General features: G+C 36.9%; 1 protein-coding gene and 1 long non-coding RNA gene across 2 annotated transcripts; both read right to left on the reverse strand.

Moving 5' to 3' along the window:
- Positions 1-70: 70 nt before the first annotated feature.
- LOC141431849 (uncharacterized) lies at positions 71-18473 on the reverse strand. The gene is made up of 10 exons (XM_074093074.1): positions 18367-18473; positions 18163-18258; positions 17892-18091; positions 15449-17733; positions 13268-13428; positions 11868-12428; positions 11075-11177; positions 3441-3575; positions 1868-1988; positions 71-471 (listed from the first exon to the last, which is right to left on the reverse strand). Exons 2-10 carry the CDS (start codon positions 18249-18251, stop codon positions 284-286), a joined length of 3843 nt encoding a protein of 1280 aa, XP_073949175.1. The 5' UTR covers positions 18252-18258; positions 18367-18473; the 3' UTR covers positions 71-283.
- On the reverse strand, positions 6437-7846 carry LOC141431850 (uncharacterized). Its single transcript, XR_012451762.1, has 2 exons — positions 6996-7846; positions 6437-6597 (listed from the first exon to the last, which is right to left on the reverse strand). It is a non-coding gene; the product is annotated as an uncharacterized lncRNA (long non-coding RNA).
- Positions 18474-19246: the final 773 nt, after the last annotated feature.

Below are 19246 nucleotides of genomic sequence, written 5' to 3' on the forward strand. Positions count from 1 at the left end.
TATTTTTGATTAACACAATTATCACTTATCATTTATCAACCTCTTTATTAAACGATATGAAATTATTATTATTATATTCACTATTTTATTCACTGAATCCCATTGATTTATTTACGATTATTTTGTTACTTCATTAATGCTACTTTGTTACTACATGTCACACGGAAGTTTAAATAAAAACATCATCTTGTGTGCAAGATTACGTCGTTTTTACGTCATCCGCACTTTTTGTCCGACCCCTGATGATCTAAAACGTTCATACCAGCGTAAAAACTCATCATGTTCAACTGTCATCATCATCGTCTTCCGCGTCCTGCGCGATCATATAGTGCGGCCAGCGGAGAGCGGCGGCCGGCAGCAGCGAATGCGGGCACAGCAGCAGATCCGCCACAGAACTCAGGGTGTAGCTGCCGAGACAGTTCAGAGCCCATTCGTAGTTCACTGGCACGATGCTCAGCTCCAGGGCTAGGTCTGTGAATAAATAAATGTTTAACACAAAATGACAGTAAATTAGTAAAAAATTAGCGGTCCATATCGGCTCGCATACTTTTTGTCAGAATGATCGTTTGTCATAACTCTTTTTTCTCCGAATCCAATTGTTCAGAATTGTTATAAAACAAACCTAACTAAACCTATAGTTTCTATAGGATGACCATTTAAAACTTGCAGAAAAGATTAAGGTTTCAGGGGAAAAAAATTATGGCAAACGACGATTCGGACAAAAATTACGGTATGACTAGCGAAGAGTATGTCAACTTTGGCGCTCCCGATTCCGTCTGTGAAGAATTCATTTATTTTATCAATCTGGAATACGACTATCAACCGATAAAACGATGATATATACGATCAGTCGAGTAATTTAGGCATGAAAGCGTAACAATTAAACATACTGACTATCGCATTTGTAATATTAGTTAAGACATCCTGTTGCATATTAGCACGGGACCCAACATTGCACGTAGCTCAACACATAGCCCGGTTTTTTCAAGCAAGTTAACAGTAAATTATGTTGTAATGTAATCACAGACGTGGCGCGTATCGGACCGACGCTCGCAGGGATCGTGATGAAATTTTTGACAAAACATTGCATCATTTTAAACTAGAATTGTACATATACGAGGGCCATTCGTAACACTATTTGAGTCATACGTAGAATACGGTAGGTATTTGACTACTTTTTATTTATTTTATAAATTAAATCTTGACAATGCTTGTTATCGAACAGAAAAACTATTTTTAAGCTACCTTTAAATAAATGTTTGTTATTAAACTCAAGATTAAGTAGCGCCATACTTGCTGCATAGCGAAAAGCGTTTTAGAAAGAGACAAATAGGGGAAAACGTTAACTACTAAATCGGTAATAATTTGTCGCCAACTATACTCCATTTATTTTAACATTTGAAAATTAACGGTAAAATTTGCACACGTTTTTATATAAAACAATGAAGCTTTTTAAAATTGTGTTAACTTCTATAGTAAAAATAGAATAAATACCGCTAATAAATGTATATGTAGGTAATTTTAGTCAATTTGTGTTCGAAATACCGAGAAACCGTTAATTTAAATCTTAAATTAAACGGAGTATAGGCTACTCGGGATGGCAATCGGCGACATAAAATTCAAAATGGCGACTGGTCGCCTTTTAGGCTACTTGAAGGACAATGTCCTTATTCACTCACATGCTTTTGGCAACTCTAGTTGCCCGTCAACGCTCTTATTTTGTTAATAAATAAAGTTTAACTCAAAATTCAAAGCATGTGAGTGGTTATAGTAGCTGAATGAAATAATCACAACACAAGCCCAAAGGCCTAAAGGACCAAATGCCAAAGCTTCGATACGTTCGATATTTTGAAACACTGGCACTCACACGTGTACTGGTTCTCCTGGGTATGCTCGGGTTCCGCCAACAGCAGCCGCACGGCGTCGTCCACGACCCGCACCTGCCGGGCTTCGGACACCACCACGCCGCCCGCCGCCTCCAACATCGTCTATAACAATTGTGATTATCAGGCGACCGTGCATTTGGCGTTCATAATCATCATCATCAGCCGGAAGACATCCACTGCTGAACAAAGCCCCTTAGAACCCTTTTATGATATGTCGGAATATAATAATAATAATGATTTAATGAAGTGGCAATGGCGGGCACATTACTGATGGCCGATGGGGTCTTCTCGAATGGCGTCCGCGGACCGGAGACGAGCTGTCGGTAGGCCTCCAACAAGATGGAGCGACGACCTGGTTAAGATCGCGGGATCGCGGTGGATGCGAAAAGCACAAGACCTCTCAGTGGAGAGCCTTTAAGCAGTGGACGTCTTTCGGCTGACATGATGAATGATTTAATTCTAATTTAAGTTTTATATTTTAATTTTAATTTTTAAACTTGATTTAATTTTTGATTGCCTTGATTATTAAAAAAGTCAAAGTCAAAATATCTTTATTCAATTTAGGCTACAGCAAGCACTTATGAATGTCAAAAAAAAACTACCGCCGGTTGGGATAAACCTCTGTTGAGAAGAATCCGGCAAGAAACTCAACGAGGTATATTTTATTTATTTCGAGGTATTTATTTCTTGTATGATTGCATTATCTAATTAATTATTATTTTTTATTTCAATGAAATGATTAATATAAATTGTATTTTTAATGCTAATTTGATTGGCTTCGGCTGAATTTTTAATTGTATAATAAATTGTATATGAATATGAATATGAACGCCACAAATGAACGACAACTCGCCATTTGCATCCACCGGTTGCCAGCAACTCTTACGATGTCGTCATTTCACCTAATGGGACGCCTGCCAACATTTCGTCTTCCGGTTCGTGGTCGCCACAGTGGTCGATTTATTTTGAGTCTAACATCTGGCATTGTGAACGATTATGTTGCCCTGGTGATGAGCTCTGGTTGAGTTCGAAAGGCGTACGTCAGTGTGGTGGTGAAGTCGCTACATTTGGTGAATTTTTATAGTACAGTCAAGGGCAAAGTTGCAAAAATATGTATACACGGCCTTAATGTTAAGTGCATAAAGTCGTGTATACATATTTTTCTAACTTTGGCCGTGTCGATATCTTTGCCCTTGACTGTACCATACTATTATATTTTAAATTAAAAAAAGCCGTGGTGGCCGAGTAGTTTGACCTATGGCCTTTCAAGCAGAGGATCGTGGGTTCAAACCCCGGCTCGCACCTCTGACTTTTTCAAAATTCATGTGCGAAATTACATTTTTGAAATTTACTACGAGCTTTACGGTGAAGAAAAACATCGTGAGGAAACCTACACAAACCTGCGAAGCAATTCAATGGTGTGTGTGAAGTTCCCAATCCGCACTGGGCCCGCGTGGGAACTAAGGCTAGAGCCCTCTCATTCTGAGAAGAGGCCTGTGCCCAGCAGTGGGACGTATATAGGCTTGGATGATGATTATAATATTAGTAGAATACCTTCAAAACATTCTCGCTGAGCACGGTGAAAGGAGGTTTGCAGAAGAAGGTGATGCCCTCAAACAGTTTTTTGGTGGCGAGGCGCGCGCGCCGCGGGCCCGGGTCGCCGGTCCAGTCCAGCGCCTCGAAAGGACCCTAGAGTACCAACAGGGTTATCCAACAAAATATACTCAGCGGCACAAAATTTGGCCTTCTCTGCATAAAAAAATACCTATTAGAGCATTTCTCAAAAAGTTGTCCCGTCATGAAATTGACAAGAAATCAGTTTTGTCAAGAAATTATTAACACTAAGGACTACATCATAAAACATAAACTGCATAAAACATCCAAAATGTCTTGAAGTCAGGAAAACGTCACGAAGTCTTGTGAGGAAAAAATTGAAATTTTGTAACTACATCGAAACTTTCTATTGGATCCAACAACAAAGATTATCTGACTTTTTATCACCTTTACCACAAGGTTTTGTATATATTTAAACACAATAACTATTACTTATTTTTTGTGTTGAAATAGCGTCAAGATTTTTTTATAAGTGGACAACTGAAAATGGACGACTTTTTGAGAAATAGGTATTGCATACATTTGAGGGCCAAATTTTTGCCGGATGGAGGGCCGGCCTTAACCATCTAGGCGCCCGTGCGCGTCATGCCTTTGCCGCCCTTTTATGACAAGCGACATAATGACAGGTCTTGTTTGTTATACGCAAAATACCTACTCATACTCACTTCTACGAGATAAGTCCATAAAAGTTAATATGCTGAATCTAGTTTTCTATTAGTTTGATAAAAATAGGTATACAAATTAAGTGGTTAAGTTGAGCTTCCGACTCGCACTTGGCTGATTTTTATGACACTGGTTCAAGTACTTATACGGTTATGGATTTTAAAATTTAATAGTTTGCCAATGACGCAAGTGCTTGTCAATGACGTTATTCCATACCTGTATACTAGAAGACCATTGCCTCAATTGTTACCGCGGGAATTATGGAGGTCACCTGAGGTTAATGCGTTACTGTATTTTTTGAATTTCAAATTATGAAGTATGTATTAAGTATATTGAAATACTCTTGCGTTCTGTGCTTTATACAACTCTTTACCATTAAAATTTCTGAAGTTACTTTTTTGCTGCACTACAATTAAAAGATATACAAGCATTTTTTTTTAAAACGGGATTTTAGACGCTTTTACCTCAATTTGGGAAAATGCATCTTTTTCAAATTATTATCTAACGTTTGGGATTTCACCTCAAAACTTCATGGCACGTGTTTGCAATATAATAATCTAGAAGATATTATTAATACAAGAACCACAAACCGCGAATAATCAACTGAGACCAAAAATAGTATAATTAGGGAAAATGCGTCTTCATTTACAGACGCATTTATCCAAAGCTAAATACCAGAGGTTGCAAACATTTTTTAATCTACTTAAAAAACGAGGAGGTTCTGAGTTAGTCGGTTTTTGTAGCTGATTCAATTATTATTTTATATATTTTTTTTTTGCTCTTTAGTTCCCGTGTGTTTTTTAAGGCAGTTTTGTTATTTATTTAAAAATAATCTACGATTCGACCGATTGAACTAAAAGATTTTACGATTGAAAAGAGTGAGATGAAAAGTTTAATTAAGTGCCATTGTTTAGACATTAGTCAGTGAAAAATTATACAGGTAAAATAATATACTTACTTTACATGAAAAATGTGTTAAAATTGTTAAAACTACATACTGACATTGGGGTAAATGCGTTGCATAGACGCAATAACCTCAAAGATACTGACGCATTTAGCAAAGTTTCAAAAATAACTTGCAAAGATTTTAAATGGAAATAATTCTAAAAATTTAGCATTGTTATTGAAAATTAAAATTCAGACATGTGAACCAACTAATACTGATCATGTTTAAGGTCGTTTGTCACGGTCAGCTAGGCACTACAGTGCCAGTAGATGACGTTAGAGTGCCAATTCCACGTATTTTATTTTTGTTAGGAATGAAATCGGGATATTTTTATAAAATAATGTACATACCGCCAATAGCGTGAAATTTGTGATATATCGTACCAAGTTTCAGATGTATTTTAATTTAGAAAATACTTTCACTTGATCGCTGCAGTTTCGACTGCGATATTTTCGCACACATGCTTGTAATTTGTTGTAAACAGAAGTCTTTGTTAATTTCGCTCTCATGATCAAAGAGCAGATTGGCCTAGTTGCATAAGGCTAGAGTTTACCCTACCCTCAGCTTAGGAAGTTCGGGTTCAAACCCGTTGTAAGATTTAATTTTTTATTGTTTTTTTTTATTGTTCTCAGTTAATGATGTTAATATTTTTTGAAATGTGTAGCTTAAAATGTATAAGACCTAATTTAGGCACAAACATTTTTTTTTAAATTTTAGGTAAATCTGAATATGCACAGCACAACTACAGTAAGTACTATGAGACTAATAATTCCTTACATCCACTCAAGGGTTGCTTGGTAGAGATCCCTTCGAGGGATAAGTTCGCCTTTACAAAGTCAAGGAAACCGAATCACGTACCAGAGTGGAACCCAAGTGGAACCTTTTCATATTCAATTGCGCTGTGATTTCTTTGGCAAGTGTATGGGATGTCAACATGACATTAGTAGCACATAGGTTCCACCCTGGTACGTGATTCAGTTTCCTTGACCGTAACTCAACGATTGTTTATTTATTTTTTATTTACAATACACTTTACATACTATGAGAAAATTAGTCATAATCATTATCCCTATACATACCTACATACACAGGCCTCCTCTCACAATGAGGGCTTGGGCGTTATTTTCAACGCAGGCGCAGTGTGTATATTTCATAGCACACACCATTAATTATATAGCAGGTGTGTGTACGTTTCTTCACGATATTTTCCTTCAACGAAAAACACGTGAAAATATGAAATTAGACTTGTTTATTTTTATTTCAAATTTAATTGGTATTGGGTAGTAATCGAAGGCTCTATTGAACAACAAATAAAAAAGTCCATCACTAAGTCAGTTTTTATTTATTTATTTACATCAGTCAATTAAATTAGCCCACAACAACCACTGCTGAGTGCCTCTTGCATTTTCACGCCACTTTTCCAGTCTTGTGCCAGTCTCGTACACAGCTTACCAGCCGACAATGTATGTTATGACAGTGTTTTTCACTCTGTAATTAAATATTTTATTATGAAAATAAAACATATTTTGAAGAAGCATATTTTGTCAAATGAACTTTTCTCTGAACTCCAAAATTACCGAGATATGAGGCTCAAAAGTTAGTCCGCTACCAAGGGGCTGGGGACTTGGAAAAAAAAAACATTAAAAAAAACTGTCCTTAACACCTACGGTCATGGAAACTGAGACTTTAGGCCTCCCCCATATTTTCCCGTGTTGCCAATACTCGCCACGTTTGATATGCGGGTTGGCGAGCGTAGTAAGTATATGATGTGGGGTTGCTTGGAAAACGCTGCTGCCCATCTTCTGATATTATCCCTCAGCCGATTCCTACGGTACCCACGGGGGTGGTGGAAGTTGTATGTTGTACTCAGCCTCTACTGTACTTACTTTTTAATTTCCTTATAATGCGTCTTTTTCGAGACCAGAGTATTGATGCTTTATGTATTTTTTTCGCAAAGTTCGTGGCGTCATAGTTTCCAATGTGAATTATAATTCAGTTCAATACTTGAAAATATAACTGCATTCACATTATAGATAATGATAATCCCGCCAGTTTCGAGGACAAATTACGATAATTTAATTTAGGAAAAAAATACTCCATTAGTTTACAATGTCATGACAACCTATGACAACAAACGAACAAAAAATTATGACTTGACGAATTTGACATTTGACTTGATGTTTTTTTTATTTTTATTTTATGGAAAAAGCCACAAGCCATGCAGCCTTTATCTGATTTTATCACTACTAATTTATAATCCGTTAATGCAATTTTCCGTACTTATTTGTTCCTACGTTAATGTTATGTGATTTTCTTCCTAATTTCTGTCGGAAACCCAAAGAATTGGCAATACATTTGTTCGTTGCACTTCAGTCTTTTGACTGACGGACTTTGTACCTATGGCCAGCAAAAATATTTAAAAAAAAGTTAAACGAGCTTCAAAATGGTAATTATGTGATTTTGATCAGACAAATCAAACGAAATCTGGCAACGTCGCTTAGCATCGAATTGTCAGCGAGTTGACAACGTAGCTGAAACACACACTACTAACCGAACCGTTGGCGTACGATACTGTCGCCGTCTACTCACATATTGACAAAAAATAACTAAAATAATCATCTAGATTAAGCTATTAATCAAAAGCTTTCTTTAGGTAAATAAAAAATGCCTCAAATAAAGAACAAAATAAAAGTCAACAGATGTGATTTTAATTTCAAATTATTCTTTCAAGCGCACATGATTGCGTTAATACATTAGTATGGAAATCGTTCCACCTTAATACAAAATAAACACCAAAACCCTATAAAAAATGAGGATGTAAATGGATTTTGTTCACCTAACTCAAGCACTGCTAAACTCTGGTGTGGTATCAAATTTTAAAATTGCCGACATCTTGAAAACGATTCACTGAGACGCCCTCTATGTTACGGGTTCTTCTCCAAGTAGTTCAAGTGTCTATTACTAGATGGCAGGAGCTGTTGTAACTCACGCTGTTTCAAAGATAACTCAAATAAACGCAATAACCCCATAGTCGCTTTTACCTCAGGTGACTTACGTACCTATAGTTTTCCTCCCCAAGGGAGTTATGACTTTAGTTTTAAAAAACTTAGTCGGTACGTCATTTCAGACTGAAGAGGTTTCAAGTCAGCCAACGTTTTATTTACACCTTTAAAACTTAGATATACAACCTAATTTTACACCATAAAAATTTGCCATGCTTCATGAAACTTCGTTATTTTTATATATTGAATTTATATCAAATTGTTTTGCAATAATTTTAGTCAATATTTTTTTATCATGTTGGAATAATCTGGCCACCATTCCAAATCCATTCGAATTCTAAGCTAAACACGGTTCTTAGTATTATCTATGGTAGACGACTCGAACAAAGTGACAATCAGGGGGGGGGGGCTACTACGAAATTCGAAAATCGAAGTTCATATCGTTTTCCTGACGCTAATATTATTTAAGTAATACGAGAATGAGAGGGACGGTACGATACGAACTTCGATTTTCGAATTTTGTAGTAGCCCCCTGTATTGGCGGGTAGCCATATTTTATTTACTTAGTTGTTTTCTTAGCGTTTTGCTTTTGCTGAGCTGTGAAGTGACACAAAACACAAACACACACAGACACAATTTTTTTTTTGCATTTTTATCTCGCAATGTATATCACGGGCCGTAAGGGGATTACAAACTCGGGTCATTAAAAGCCCTCCGTCGGGCTTCGAATAAACTCTCGTTAGTAATACTTCTTGCAACTAGGTTACAAGTAATTAAATTACTTATATCTATCAATGACTACATAAACGTTATAATGTAACATAAAACTTAATTGAACATGGCATCGCCAAAATGCGCCATATAAGTGTCCATTGTATTTGTAGTCAGTATGTTTACGCCAGATCCAAAATTAACTTCAATAAACATATCTACGTACGGTCATTATGATTTATGACACTACAATCACATGCCATAATCAAATAAGTTAAGATAACGAATCGCGAAAACGTGAGAAACAAACCGGCCAAGAGCATGTCGAATCATACTCAGTGTAGGGTTCCATTCTTAAAAAAAACACGTCGTTAGTGAAAAAGCTTACAAACAAAAGAGCATAGCACTTACGTCCTTTTGATTGACACGTTGATTTTCGCTGAAAAGTGTTTTTTTTAGCTTCTGTCATTTTTTTATTTAACACCTAAACTAAGTAGCATCCATCACAAATCACTTCAAATTTCATCAATATACGTGTTATAGTTTCTGAGTAAAATGCCTGTGACATAAGGACGAAACTAAGTTTCAATTATTGACATTTTGACTACGGAACCCTATTATAAAATCCCATTTCTAGTTATTTTGGATTGTTATCATATCCACAACATATCTGTATCGTATGACACGTGCATGTATCGTATTGTTTATTTTAGCCCAGCCGGCGTTGTGAAACGCGTCACGCACGTACACGTATATCGATAAGAGTGACAAGCAATTACGCTAGATTTGATCTTGAAATGCATTGATAAATTATCTAAATCTAGCTATTTATCGATTGTGTTGCTATTTAGCGTATATGTTTACATTCAAAATGAGAATAGTCGCTGTCATTGTCTCTTGTTGAGACTCTGGAGTAGGTTATAGAAAAAGTAGGTATGCATACTATTATTTTGTCATTACAAGCTTTTATTTAAATTGCCCCTGTTTGTTTTTAGGTCAAATCTTGCAACTCATACATCATTTGACCCTCATCTTTTTAGAAGTCAGAGTCATGGCGCCGATCACAGATATGGCCGGGTCAATGGGGTTGGGGCCGAGTAGGGTTTGGACCCATCCGTTGGTGTTCATCTTCAACCGACCGTAAAACGTGTCATACTTCCTAGCGGTGACATCGTATGGAATTCAAACTCGCGTCAAAAAAATGCACGAAAAATTTATTAAATTGAATGCTAAAAAAAAGTCACCGCTAGGAAGGATACTTTCTGGCGGGCGCTGTATATTCCGCTATGTAGCAGTCGACTTTACAAATTTCTTGTATATCAGAAAAAAATAGAATCAAGCAGAGGGTCGTGGGTTCAAGCCCGGCTCGCACCTCTGAGTTTTTCGAAATTCATGTGCGGAATTACATTAGAAATTTACCACGAGCTTTGCGTGAAGGAAAACATCGTGAGGAAACCGGAGTAAAAAGTATTCTGTAGTAAACAGGTACCATCAGCCAAATAAGTGGTCTATCAGTTTTCAAACAAGTTCCTATCAAATAAATATGTCGCTAAAGTCGAACTTTCAAGTTGACAGACACGTCTATCTATTGGCATTATTGTTTTATGACATGCAAACGATTATCAACTTTAGGGTGGTAGACACATATTTGGCTGATGGTATCTGGTTTACTACAGAATACTTTTTACTCCGGTTTTCCACGGGATAGGTTTCAACATATATAATTACGAAATCTCAATCGTTATTATAATATACCCGAAGCCGTGGGAAGCCGTGGGAAGCCGTGGTGGCCTAGTGGTTTGACCTATCGCCTCTCAAGCAGAGGGTCGTGGGTTCAAACCCAGCTCGCACCTCTGAGTTTTTCGAAATTCATGTGCGGAATTACATTAGAAATTTACCACGAGCTTTGCGGTGAAGGAAACATCGTGAGGAACCTGCACAAACCTGCGAAGCAATTCAATGGTGCGTGTGAAAATCCGCACTGTGCCGCTGGGAACTACGGCAAGCCCTCTTGTTCTGATGTGTAGCAGTCGACTTTACAAATTGATTGTATATCAGAAAAAAATAACAAGAAATGTAAGAAATTGTACGCTAATTCAAAAAAACGCTTTAAAACCTGAACGTACACTTCTCTCGTAAGTACCTACGTTTAGTACTTTTTTTTTATTATTCCATACGACACCATGCCACCACTAGGAATTATGACACCGTAAAACTCCTTGGTGCAAAATAAAGATCCAGGGCCGACTCACCTCTTCAGGCGGCGCGCGGTGCCCCCGGGCGGCGCACAGCTCGGCCCAATCGTAGCGCACAATCCACTTGCCGGCCGCCACCGCGCACATAAACTTTACCGTCCTGGGAACATTTAAATGTATGGGTAAAACAAAACTTTAGCTGGGTAGCTGAGATTACGTTAACGCATTTACTGTCACCGACGCATATATGCGTTTTCGGAACTTCGCTCAGTGCCGTAGTAAATATAGGGCCTACAATATATTAATAGCAATTTTTTAAGGCCGCCCAGATACCAACTGATTCCGTTCTGTTCTACCTAGAAACGTACAGTACAACTAGAATGTTAATGTCGCTTGGGACTCGACGGTTTTCGTTTTCCTGAAGATTATTAAAATGAGAAAGAAAAAGAAAACCGATCTTTTGTTTCGAGTTCCGAAAGAAATTAGAAAACTAGTAGTAGGGTCGGTAAAAATGGTCGGTCAGCAAGCACAACCAATCTATAGCATCGCTGATGAGAACGTTATGTATGAACCCGGTTTCTATTCTACTCTTATAATACAGAATCGGTAGATCTGTGCCTTGGGAGCCCGTCCCGTCCTATCGCCTAACGTTGTCGCCTGATGATTGTCCTAACACCAATTTAAACTATAAATATTTCAGAGCATCTCATGCGTTGGGTACTTAGAAAGGATTAGGTTAAATTTCCTGAGTCAATGGTTTCAGTATAATTAACAATTAGGAAATCGACAATAGAACGAACATTACATTAGGACAAATCATTCGACGATACGATATAGTATAGACCCTTACCTCTGTGACCTGCCGTCTTTGTCAACTCCAACCACCAAGTGCGTCAAATCGTTGGTATACTCCCTCACGAACAGCCACCCCTTCTTCCCACACAGAGTCTCAACCACTTTGACCTCGGCCGAAGTCAAGCAGGAGGCTGCTATGCAATACCTAATCTGTGGCAGGGGCTTAACAAACTTCTGTGATGATTCAAAAGCTTTTGCTAAAATCTCTTGCTCTTGGGTATTCTTGGCTAATGACAAGATGGACGTGCTTATGTTCTGCTTGTCTTGATTAAAATTTAACGATTTCCTTGCGACCGGCGTAGAATTATGCTTCACTTGGTCGCAGAATTTATTCATAGTAGATGGTGTTTCCATGCCCAAGGTCTGTTTGGGCTTTTCGACAATGGTTACGTCTCTTTCTGTTTTAGAGTTGTCTGTGTCAGAGATGTCGATTATGCTTCTTGCGGCCTGCGAGTTTGGTTGCGTTTGTTTTGGCGCGTTGGTGACAGTTTTTTCATGACGCTGACTGCTGTGCGATGCTGATGCCGGTTCATTAGACGATTTTGTTGGTAAAGATCTGTAATTGTCACAGATATAGATTACACTAGATAACGCAAACACCTCAATCTGTATGAAAACCAACCGTGTCTTTTTTATATCTACTGTGACGTCTAAAGAGCAAATTAGCGATGTCCGCGCAAAATCGATTCAAATGCGCCGCCCGCCCGCGCCGTAGGGCTCGAGTCAGTAACTAGTCATGATTAGTCAATTAGCGGTCAGTCTTTGTATGAGGCCAACCCCGACGTTTGGTCGGGGTTCGGACACGCGAAGTAGATGCATTTGCGTAATCTAGTGTAATCTATATCTGTGGTAATTGTAAATAGTTGTTTTGTGTTCACATTTTCATCCAGTAGAATAATGCCATATTTATAAGAAAACAAGTTTTAAATATTAAATTTACGGTTTGATATCTATAAATCACTTTTTATGTAATCGTCACAAAGCAATTGTGTTGATGTTTTGTTGGATGAACGTTTGTCAAACTAATCTTGCTAATATAACAAAATTAAAGGGTGTGGAGGTCCATCGTCGCAGGTAGAGGGGTCGCCGTTTTGAACCTAGGCTCGCACCCCTGAGTTTTACAGAATGTATGAGCGAGACTTGAAATTTACCATAACCATTTTAATGGAGGAAAACATTGCAAAGAAGTATACAACTGCGCAGCAATGCTGTGTGACGTTTCCAATCCACACTGAGCCCGCGTGGGAACAGCCCATGTCTTCTCAATCTAAGAAAAGACTTGTGCCCAGTAGGGGGATAGGTATAAGCAGAAGTTGATGACCCTGCTTCGTTTTTTATTGGTGAGTTATATGTATACGAGTTAAAATAAGGTTAATTCCTCTTTATGTGACATACTTATGTGGTGTATCCTCGTATATGCTCATGTCTGAATCGTCCTCTTGGCACGGCGTCGCCTGTATAGCATCGTCCTGCTCCTGGCCTGATGCAGCCAGGTCCCTGCACATGCCCGGTGTCAGTATGTTTTCAATGTGAGCCTGTGTTTCAGGACCATGCTTCTGAAATTAAAACACTAGCTGTTATCCGCAACTTCCATCTACCATCCAGCATTCCAACTACCATGAAGATGGTGTTTTGCAAATAAAATACATTTCATCACTACTTTGAAAAAATCTCGTACAGATGTTTTATCTCACGAAAGGGGGTGAGCCATACTTGTGTGTGAAGATAGGTACACATGAACATAGTCTGTTTGCGTAAGCTCGGGAGCGCTCAGTCAGTGTCGGCCGAGTCGCCGGTCGGATCGGTCGCGCTAGATGGTTCGCGTCAACATTTTTGATCTAGTACCGTCAACATGCAAAATACGAAACGGAGAAAAGTCCGCAGTGAGGTAAAACAATTTAAAGAAAATAAATATTTGAAATACTTGGCACTGATTATGAATTAAGTATAAATTTAAAAGATCAAAGTGATGACGTAAAAGATAGTGAAGAAAAGTATTTATGACTCCACCTAAAATAGTATATAATAATAAATGAGTTATTTGAAATAAAATTGTAAATAAATGTTTTTTTTTTACTAAAAGTATACTTATTTTAGACGTCCCATGGCTGCAATTAATGAATGAATGAATGGATGAATGAATTTATTTTATTTTACCACAACGTTGTATGTTTAAAAGTAATTAATATATTATTTTGTTCGTTAACGATGATATTGCTAACGCTACCCGTAGTTACGCACACAAGAGCGCGTGTCTATACGCATAACAACTACAAGTATGGCTCACCCGCTTTCGTGAGATAAAACAACTGTATTTCAAATCAATAGGCCTGAATTATCAGTTTTCCTAAAATGTATTTTTCGCAAAATGTCTGCTTTTCAGAATGTCAACACGTCTTTTGCATAATGTCAGCTTGAAAATACAAACTGAAATAAAGATGCACAGAAAAGCCAGAAAAATAAGACCAGCACTGGGAATCAAACCCAGGTCCTCGGCATTCCGTGCCACGTGCTAAACCGCTACACCACTGCTGGACAACCTGGGTTCGATTCCCAGTGCTGGTCTTATTTTTCTGGCTTTTCTGTGCATCTATATTTCAGTTTGTATTTTCAATTTAGATTTTACGGGATGACTGTAAAAGTAAAAATTTGGAATTGAAATAATAAATACCAAAAGATTCCAAAAAAAAAAACAATCTTTATGTCAGCTTCTCAAAATGTCAGCTATTTAAAATTGCGTGTCTCCAAGAATGACTGTTTTTGTATAATGTTCGCTTTTCAGAAAGTGCTTATTCCAAAATGTCTGTAACCTCAAAATATCCGCCTTCTTATAACGTTGGCATTCCCAGAAAAGTCTTATTCCCAAAAAGTCCCAATGTGTCAAAATGTGTGCGAGGATGTGTTGCAAGGATTGATTTGAAAATAAAGCAGACATTATGGGAAAACAAACATAACAAGACTATAGCCTATTTAAAAAAGTGAACATAACGAGAAAGCAGAAATTATGGTAATGCCTGAGCCACGTAATGGTCATGAAGTGCACTCAGAAAAATTATCCACTTTGAGATAAGAGTTGACGATTTCATTTCCAGGACTGTGTTAAGTTGCACAAGATGAAGAGATTGTGAGATTGTGAGCAACAGCTAGTCTATCTGAACTAAAACACTAAATTTTGATTATATGTAGGGAAGAAGGGTAATCTGAAATTACTAATTATTTATAATTTTTTCACTAATAGAATGCTACATCCACAGGCTACATCATCCCTAATTAACATAGACTGCTTTCTATTCTATACCATGAAATTGAAAGTTCCTTCGGTTTGAAGTTGCGGGGAAGAGAGGCCATATTTTCAAGATGGATTAAAAGCAAATTAACTACTTAATTCATAATATATTACACTGTAATAAATAATAAATTATGTACAATGTGTATACAATGTAATAAATAATGTAATAACTCTTTAATAATTACATGGTTATTACAGTTAAACAGCATAAAACTATTAAAGACCAACAAATGTTAAGTGTTTATGAATAAGGAAAGGTAAGTGTGGTCTAGCTGTAATAAGCTTACCTGCTGGAGATAAACTTGCGATTCCTTGTTAGAAAGGGTAAAAAGATTCTCGCTATCTTTTTGATGTAAGTTATTCAATCGGTTTTGTGTTACATTGGCCAGCTTACTTTGACCCAGGATTTTCTTTTGCGTCTTTTGAGTTTTCAAGTTTTGTGAGTGCTGTGTTAAATCACCAACATCCTTTTTGACATCAGGCTTACTAATACTTTGATTTTTAATGATGCTTTGACTTTTGTCAACATTCCCTATGTCAGCATCAATGCTAGCGAACACTTCACCCATTACCAAATCGTAATTCATTGAACAACTTTGATTTTCAACACCTGTGTGTTTACTTGGTACTTCTTCAGCGAATTTATCTTCAACTTCTGCTGTTACTTTAAGTTTCTTGTTGCAAGGAATTTCATCATCATTTGTTTCTCTATCCCTTTTGTCTGCCTGCCTTAAAGTTTGTGTCAGCTTCTTACTTGGTTTAAGAGAAGGCATTAATATTTCGGAAGGAGCATGGTTTTCTTTCAGCATCTTAACTTTACCACATTTGATTGATCCACTCGCAAAAATGTCTACATCATCAAGACCCATTATTTCCTCATCTGCTTGTTTTGCAGAGGCAGTGGTAGCTGGCAATATATTAACATCATTTGGTATCAATTGAGATTTTTTTACAGATTTGTTCTGTTCTTCATTATTTTTTTCATCATCACACTCCATGATCTTGGAAAGTTCTTTCTCAACACTGTCTGTGATTTCAAATGGTACAGTGTCAGCAGATGCTGTATGTTTTTTAGTTGATACAGTTTTATCTAAATCAAGTTTTATGGTACTAGGTCCAGATGATGTGGCATGCGCAGATTCTGTGTTCTTCTTAGTTGATAGACTTTTGTTTAAATTATTTGTTTTATTTAGGGCTGGTTCCAATGTCACAGTCTCTGCAGATGCAGTGTTTTTATTGATTGAAACAGTTTTGTCCAAATTGTCTTTATTTTGGGGACTTGATTCATCACAATTTGTTGGCTGTGTAATGGCACTGACTAAAGCTTCACTCCCAATATTGATTTCAATGTTTTGAACATTACAATCTTTAGGGGCCGATGTTGAAATGTAAGATGAAACAGATTTGTCAATATTCTGGACAGTTTGGACCTCTTGATCTGAACTAAGGTTCACTTTGACATCATTGTTTTTCTTCTTGATAAAAATATTTGTAAGTGTATTGCCAATTTTAATGGTTATTTGTATATCATCAGAATCAGGGGTTTGTAAATTATTATTAACAACATGGTTAACAGTTTTAACAGTATTGTCTTTTATAACTTCAGCTGTATTTTGAGCTCTCAAAGCACCCTTTTTGAGAAATGGTATACTGACTTGGTGCCCTAATTCTTTGTTTGAATCAATAGGTTTTGAAATATTTTCATTAGTTACATCTTTTAAGTCACATTGAACTAATGATTTTCTCTTATTTGTAACATGAGACTTTTCGATTTTATTTTGAGTGATATTAACTGGTTGGTTGTCATTCACATTGTCATTTTCAGATAAATTATCAATTGCCATTAATTCAGAAGTAGGTGCAGATTCCTTTTTATCTTCATTTTGATTAACTGCTGGAGTACAATCATCAATTGTAACACTTGTAAGTGGTTGAGACATGGCATCATCTACATTGGCAGTAGTGGCCTTGCTAATAGCACTTTGCGTTTTTTTACACATTTCAATTGAAACATTTAGTTTATTCTTATTTTTCTTGTGCAGTTTACTGAATTCCTTCCTCATTCTCTTTACACTACTCCAGTTCTGCTTGACTTTGCTTAATTTGTCAGTATCAATACTAATATTACCAGAGGTATGCTTATCTATCGAATTCTCACTGGGTTTGCTTTCATTTTTCAACTCCCTCTTTCTTGAGCTTCTTCGGGGATGGTCGGTTGTATATTCTTCATCTTCAAAAGAGAAAAGTTCATTCTCTATCGGCCCAACATTTTCTTTATTCTTGGTGATGTCTTCAGTATCTGTAACAGTTTCAATTTTATCCCAATCATCCTGTGGCAGTGGAGGCGCAAGTATCTTTTTATGCGGGCTGCCAGGCTTCTTTGAGTTTGTATGAATTTGAATATCACATGTTTTCACTTCTACTGTTGTGATACTTGGTTGAGTAGATAGCTGGGATGAAATGGGTGCTGAAAATTGGTTCTGTGAGTCAGCTAGCCAAGCTTTAACATTTAAATTTGGGTCTTTGTGTGCCATTGGTGCCTTGGCTGGCAAGTCCTGTGTGTATTCTTCCACTGAAATTATAAAGAGAAAAATCAACAGCTGCAAACAATTTTTTGATAGTCAAAAAGGACGAAAGTTGTCGAAGACAGAGTGCAGTGGTGAAAAATTGAAGGAGTACAAAGATTCAGAATAAATGGCTTTACTATTATAAAATGGAAGAAAAACTTACATTTAATGTTAAATACTTTCTCAAATGATGCAACCAGTGCTTCAGTACATTCTGAATACTTTTTAACAACCGCATTTGATTTAAGACTTCTTCGTGTAATGCTTGAGGCACAGACAGGACAAGTTGGCCGCCCAATCCAGCAACCGTGGCATAGTGTGTGCCCGCATACCGCTGTTTCCGGTAGTATATAAATTTTGCAACTGCAAATTACATTTTCAAAATATGATACTTTTCGATTACATACAATGTTATTATATGGTTAAATACGAACCATTCTATGCAGGTTACAGTTTCCACTACTCTACTTAACTCCTTAGCCGCTTGCACTGGATTCACTCCACTCAAACTTGGTTTTTCCATGAATGGTCTGGAGACATGGAAAGAAACAGAATTAAATGAAGTTCTCAAGGTTTCCATGTTGACAAATTGCGACTGTTATTTGTTTGCTTAGTACAAAATTAGAAGAATAGCTCACAGTTATTTCCTCATCGAACGATCGAGTTTTTTTATAAATTCTTCTTCATTAACAACTGGCTGGCGGCAAAACTATTTTTTGTTGATTGACGATTGACTTGCTTGACATTAATAATGACAAATTTGACAGTTCGCTTCGCTTCTTGGCAATCACTTTTCGCTCCAAACTCCAAACGTGGCAAAAAATGGAACTAACGCGGCTATCTTGCAATATATCACATTTTTATCGTTCGCCTTGAATGCCGCTATTTGTATCTTTTGCTCGTGGTTTTAGTTTGTATTTTGATATTAAATACAAATAGTGTAAAGTTAATTAATAATAATATTTAATTTTAATAATATAAATCAAAAATAAAGCGCCCTCATGCAAACCTCACGTCACCCATTAGCGATCCGAATTGTACGATTATTTTTCATCTCCGTATGTAAGTAAAATTATTAAAGACTTGAAAATCTGGCATGCAAATGGTAATAAGTAATAAAAGTAACAACCGTTTTGCGGATTATTTCAAGAATAAATTTAACATTTAAAGCTAGTTGTAAGCAGACATTGCTTGAGAGCACGGTTACAAGGTTTAGAAATAATATATGCGCCACCTCAAATCGGACTCCTAACAGTGTTTCAGTGTAGTTTAAAAACGACGCTTGCGATGCAGTTGTTTTGTTTTTCGGTAGCAGTGAAGTTTGTAAAAAATCTTTGTTAAACTTAGTTGTTAAATATATCTTATTTTTAAACTGTTGTCCTTTTCATTACATCGTATGTGCTTTCTATTCATGAATTCTAATTATGTCATGTGTCTCGAACAGCTTTTATGTATTGCCCTCACTTGAAAAATATACCCTGTCAAATTATTCAAAACGATGAAATTATTTGCGTACGC

Source organism: Choristoneura fumiferana, chromosome 10, assembly GCF_025370935.1.
Source record: "Choristoneura fumiferana chromosome 10, NRCan_CFum_1, whole genome shotgun sequence".
Classification (NCBI taxonomy): Eukaryota; Metazoa; Arthropoda; class Insecta; order Lepidoptera; family Tortricidae; genus Choristoneura; species Choristoneura fumiferana.

Coding starts and splice junctions, on each gene's coding strand:
- LOC141431849 (XM_074093074.1), bottom strand. CDS start 18,251: ATGGAAAAACCAAGTTTGAGTGGAGTGAATCCAGTGCAAGCGGCTAAG. Junction 11,178..11,867: donor AAAGACGGCAGGTCACAGAG/GTAAGGGTCTAT, acceptor AAATGTTCCCAG/GACGGTAAAGTTTATGTGCG. Junction 3,576..11,074: donor ACCGCGCGCCGCCTGAAGAG/GTGAGTCGGCCC, acceptor TTGGTACTCTAG/GGTCCTTTCGAGGCGCTGGA.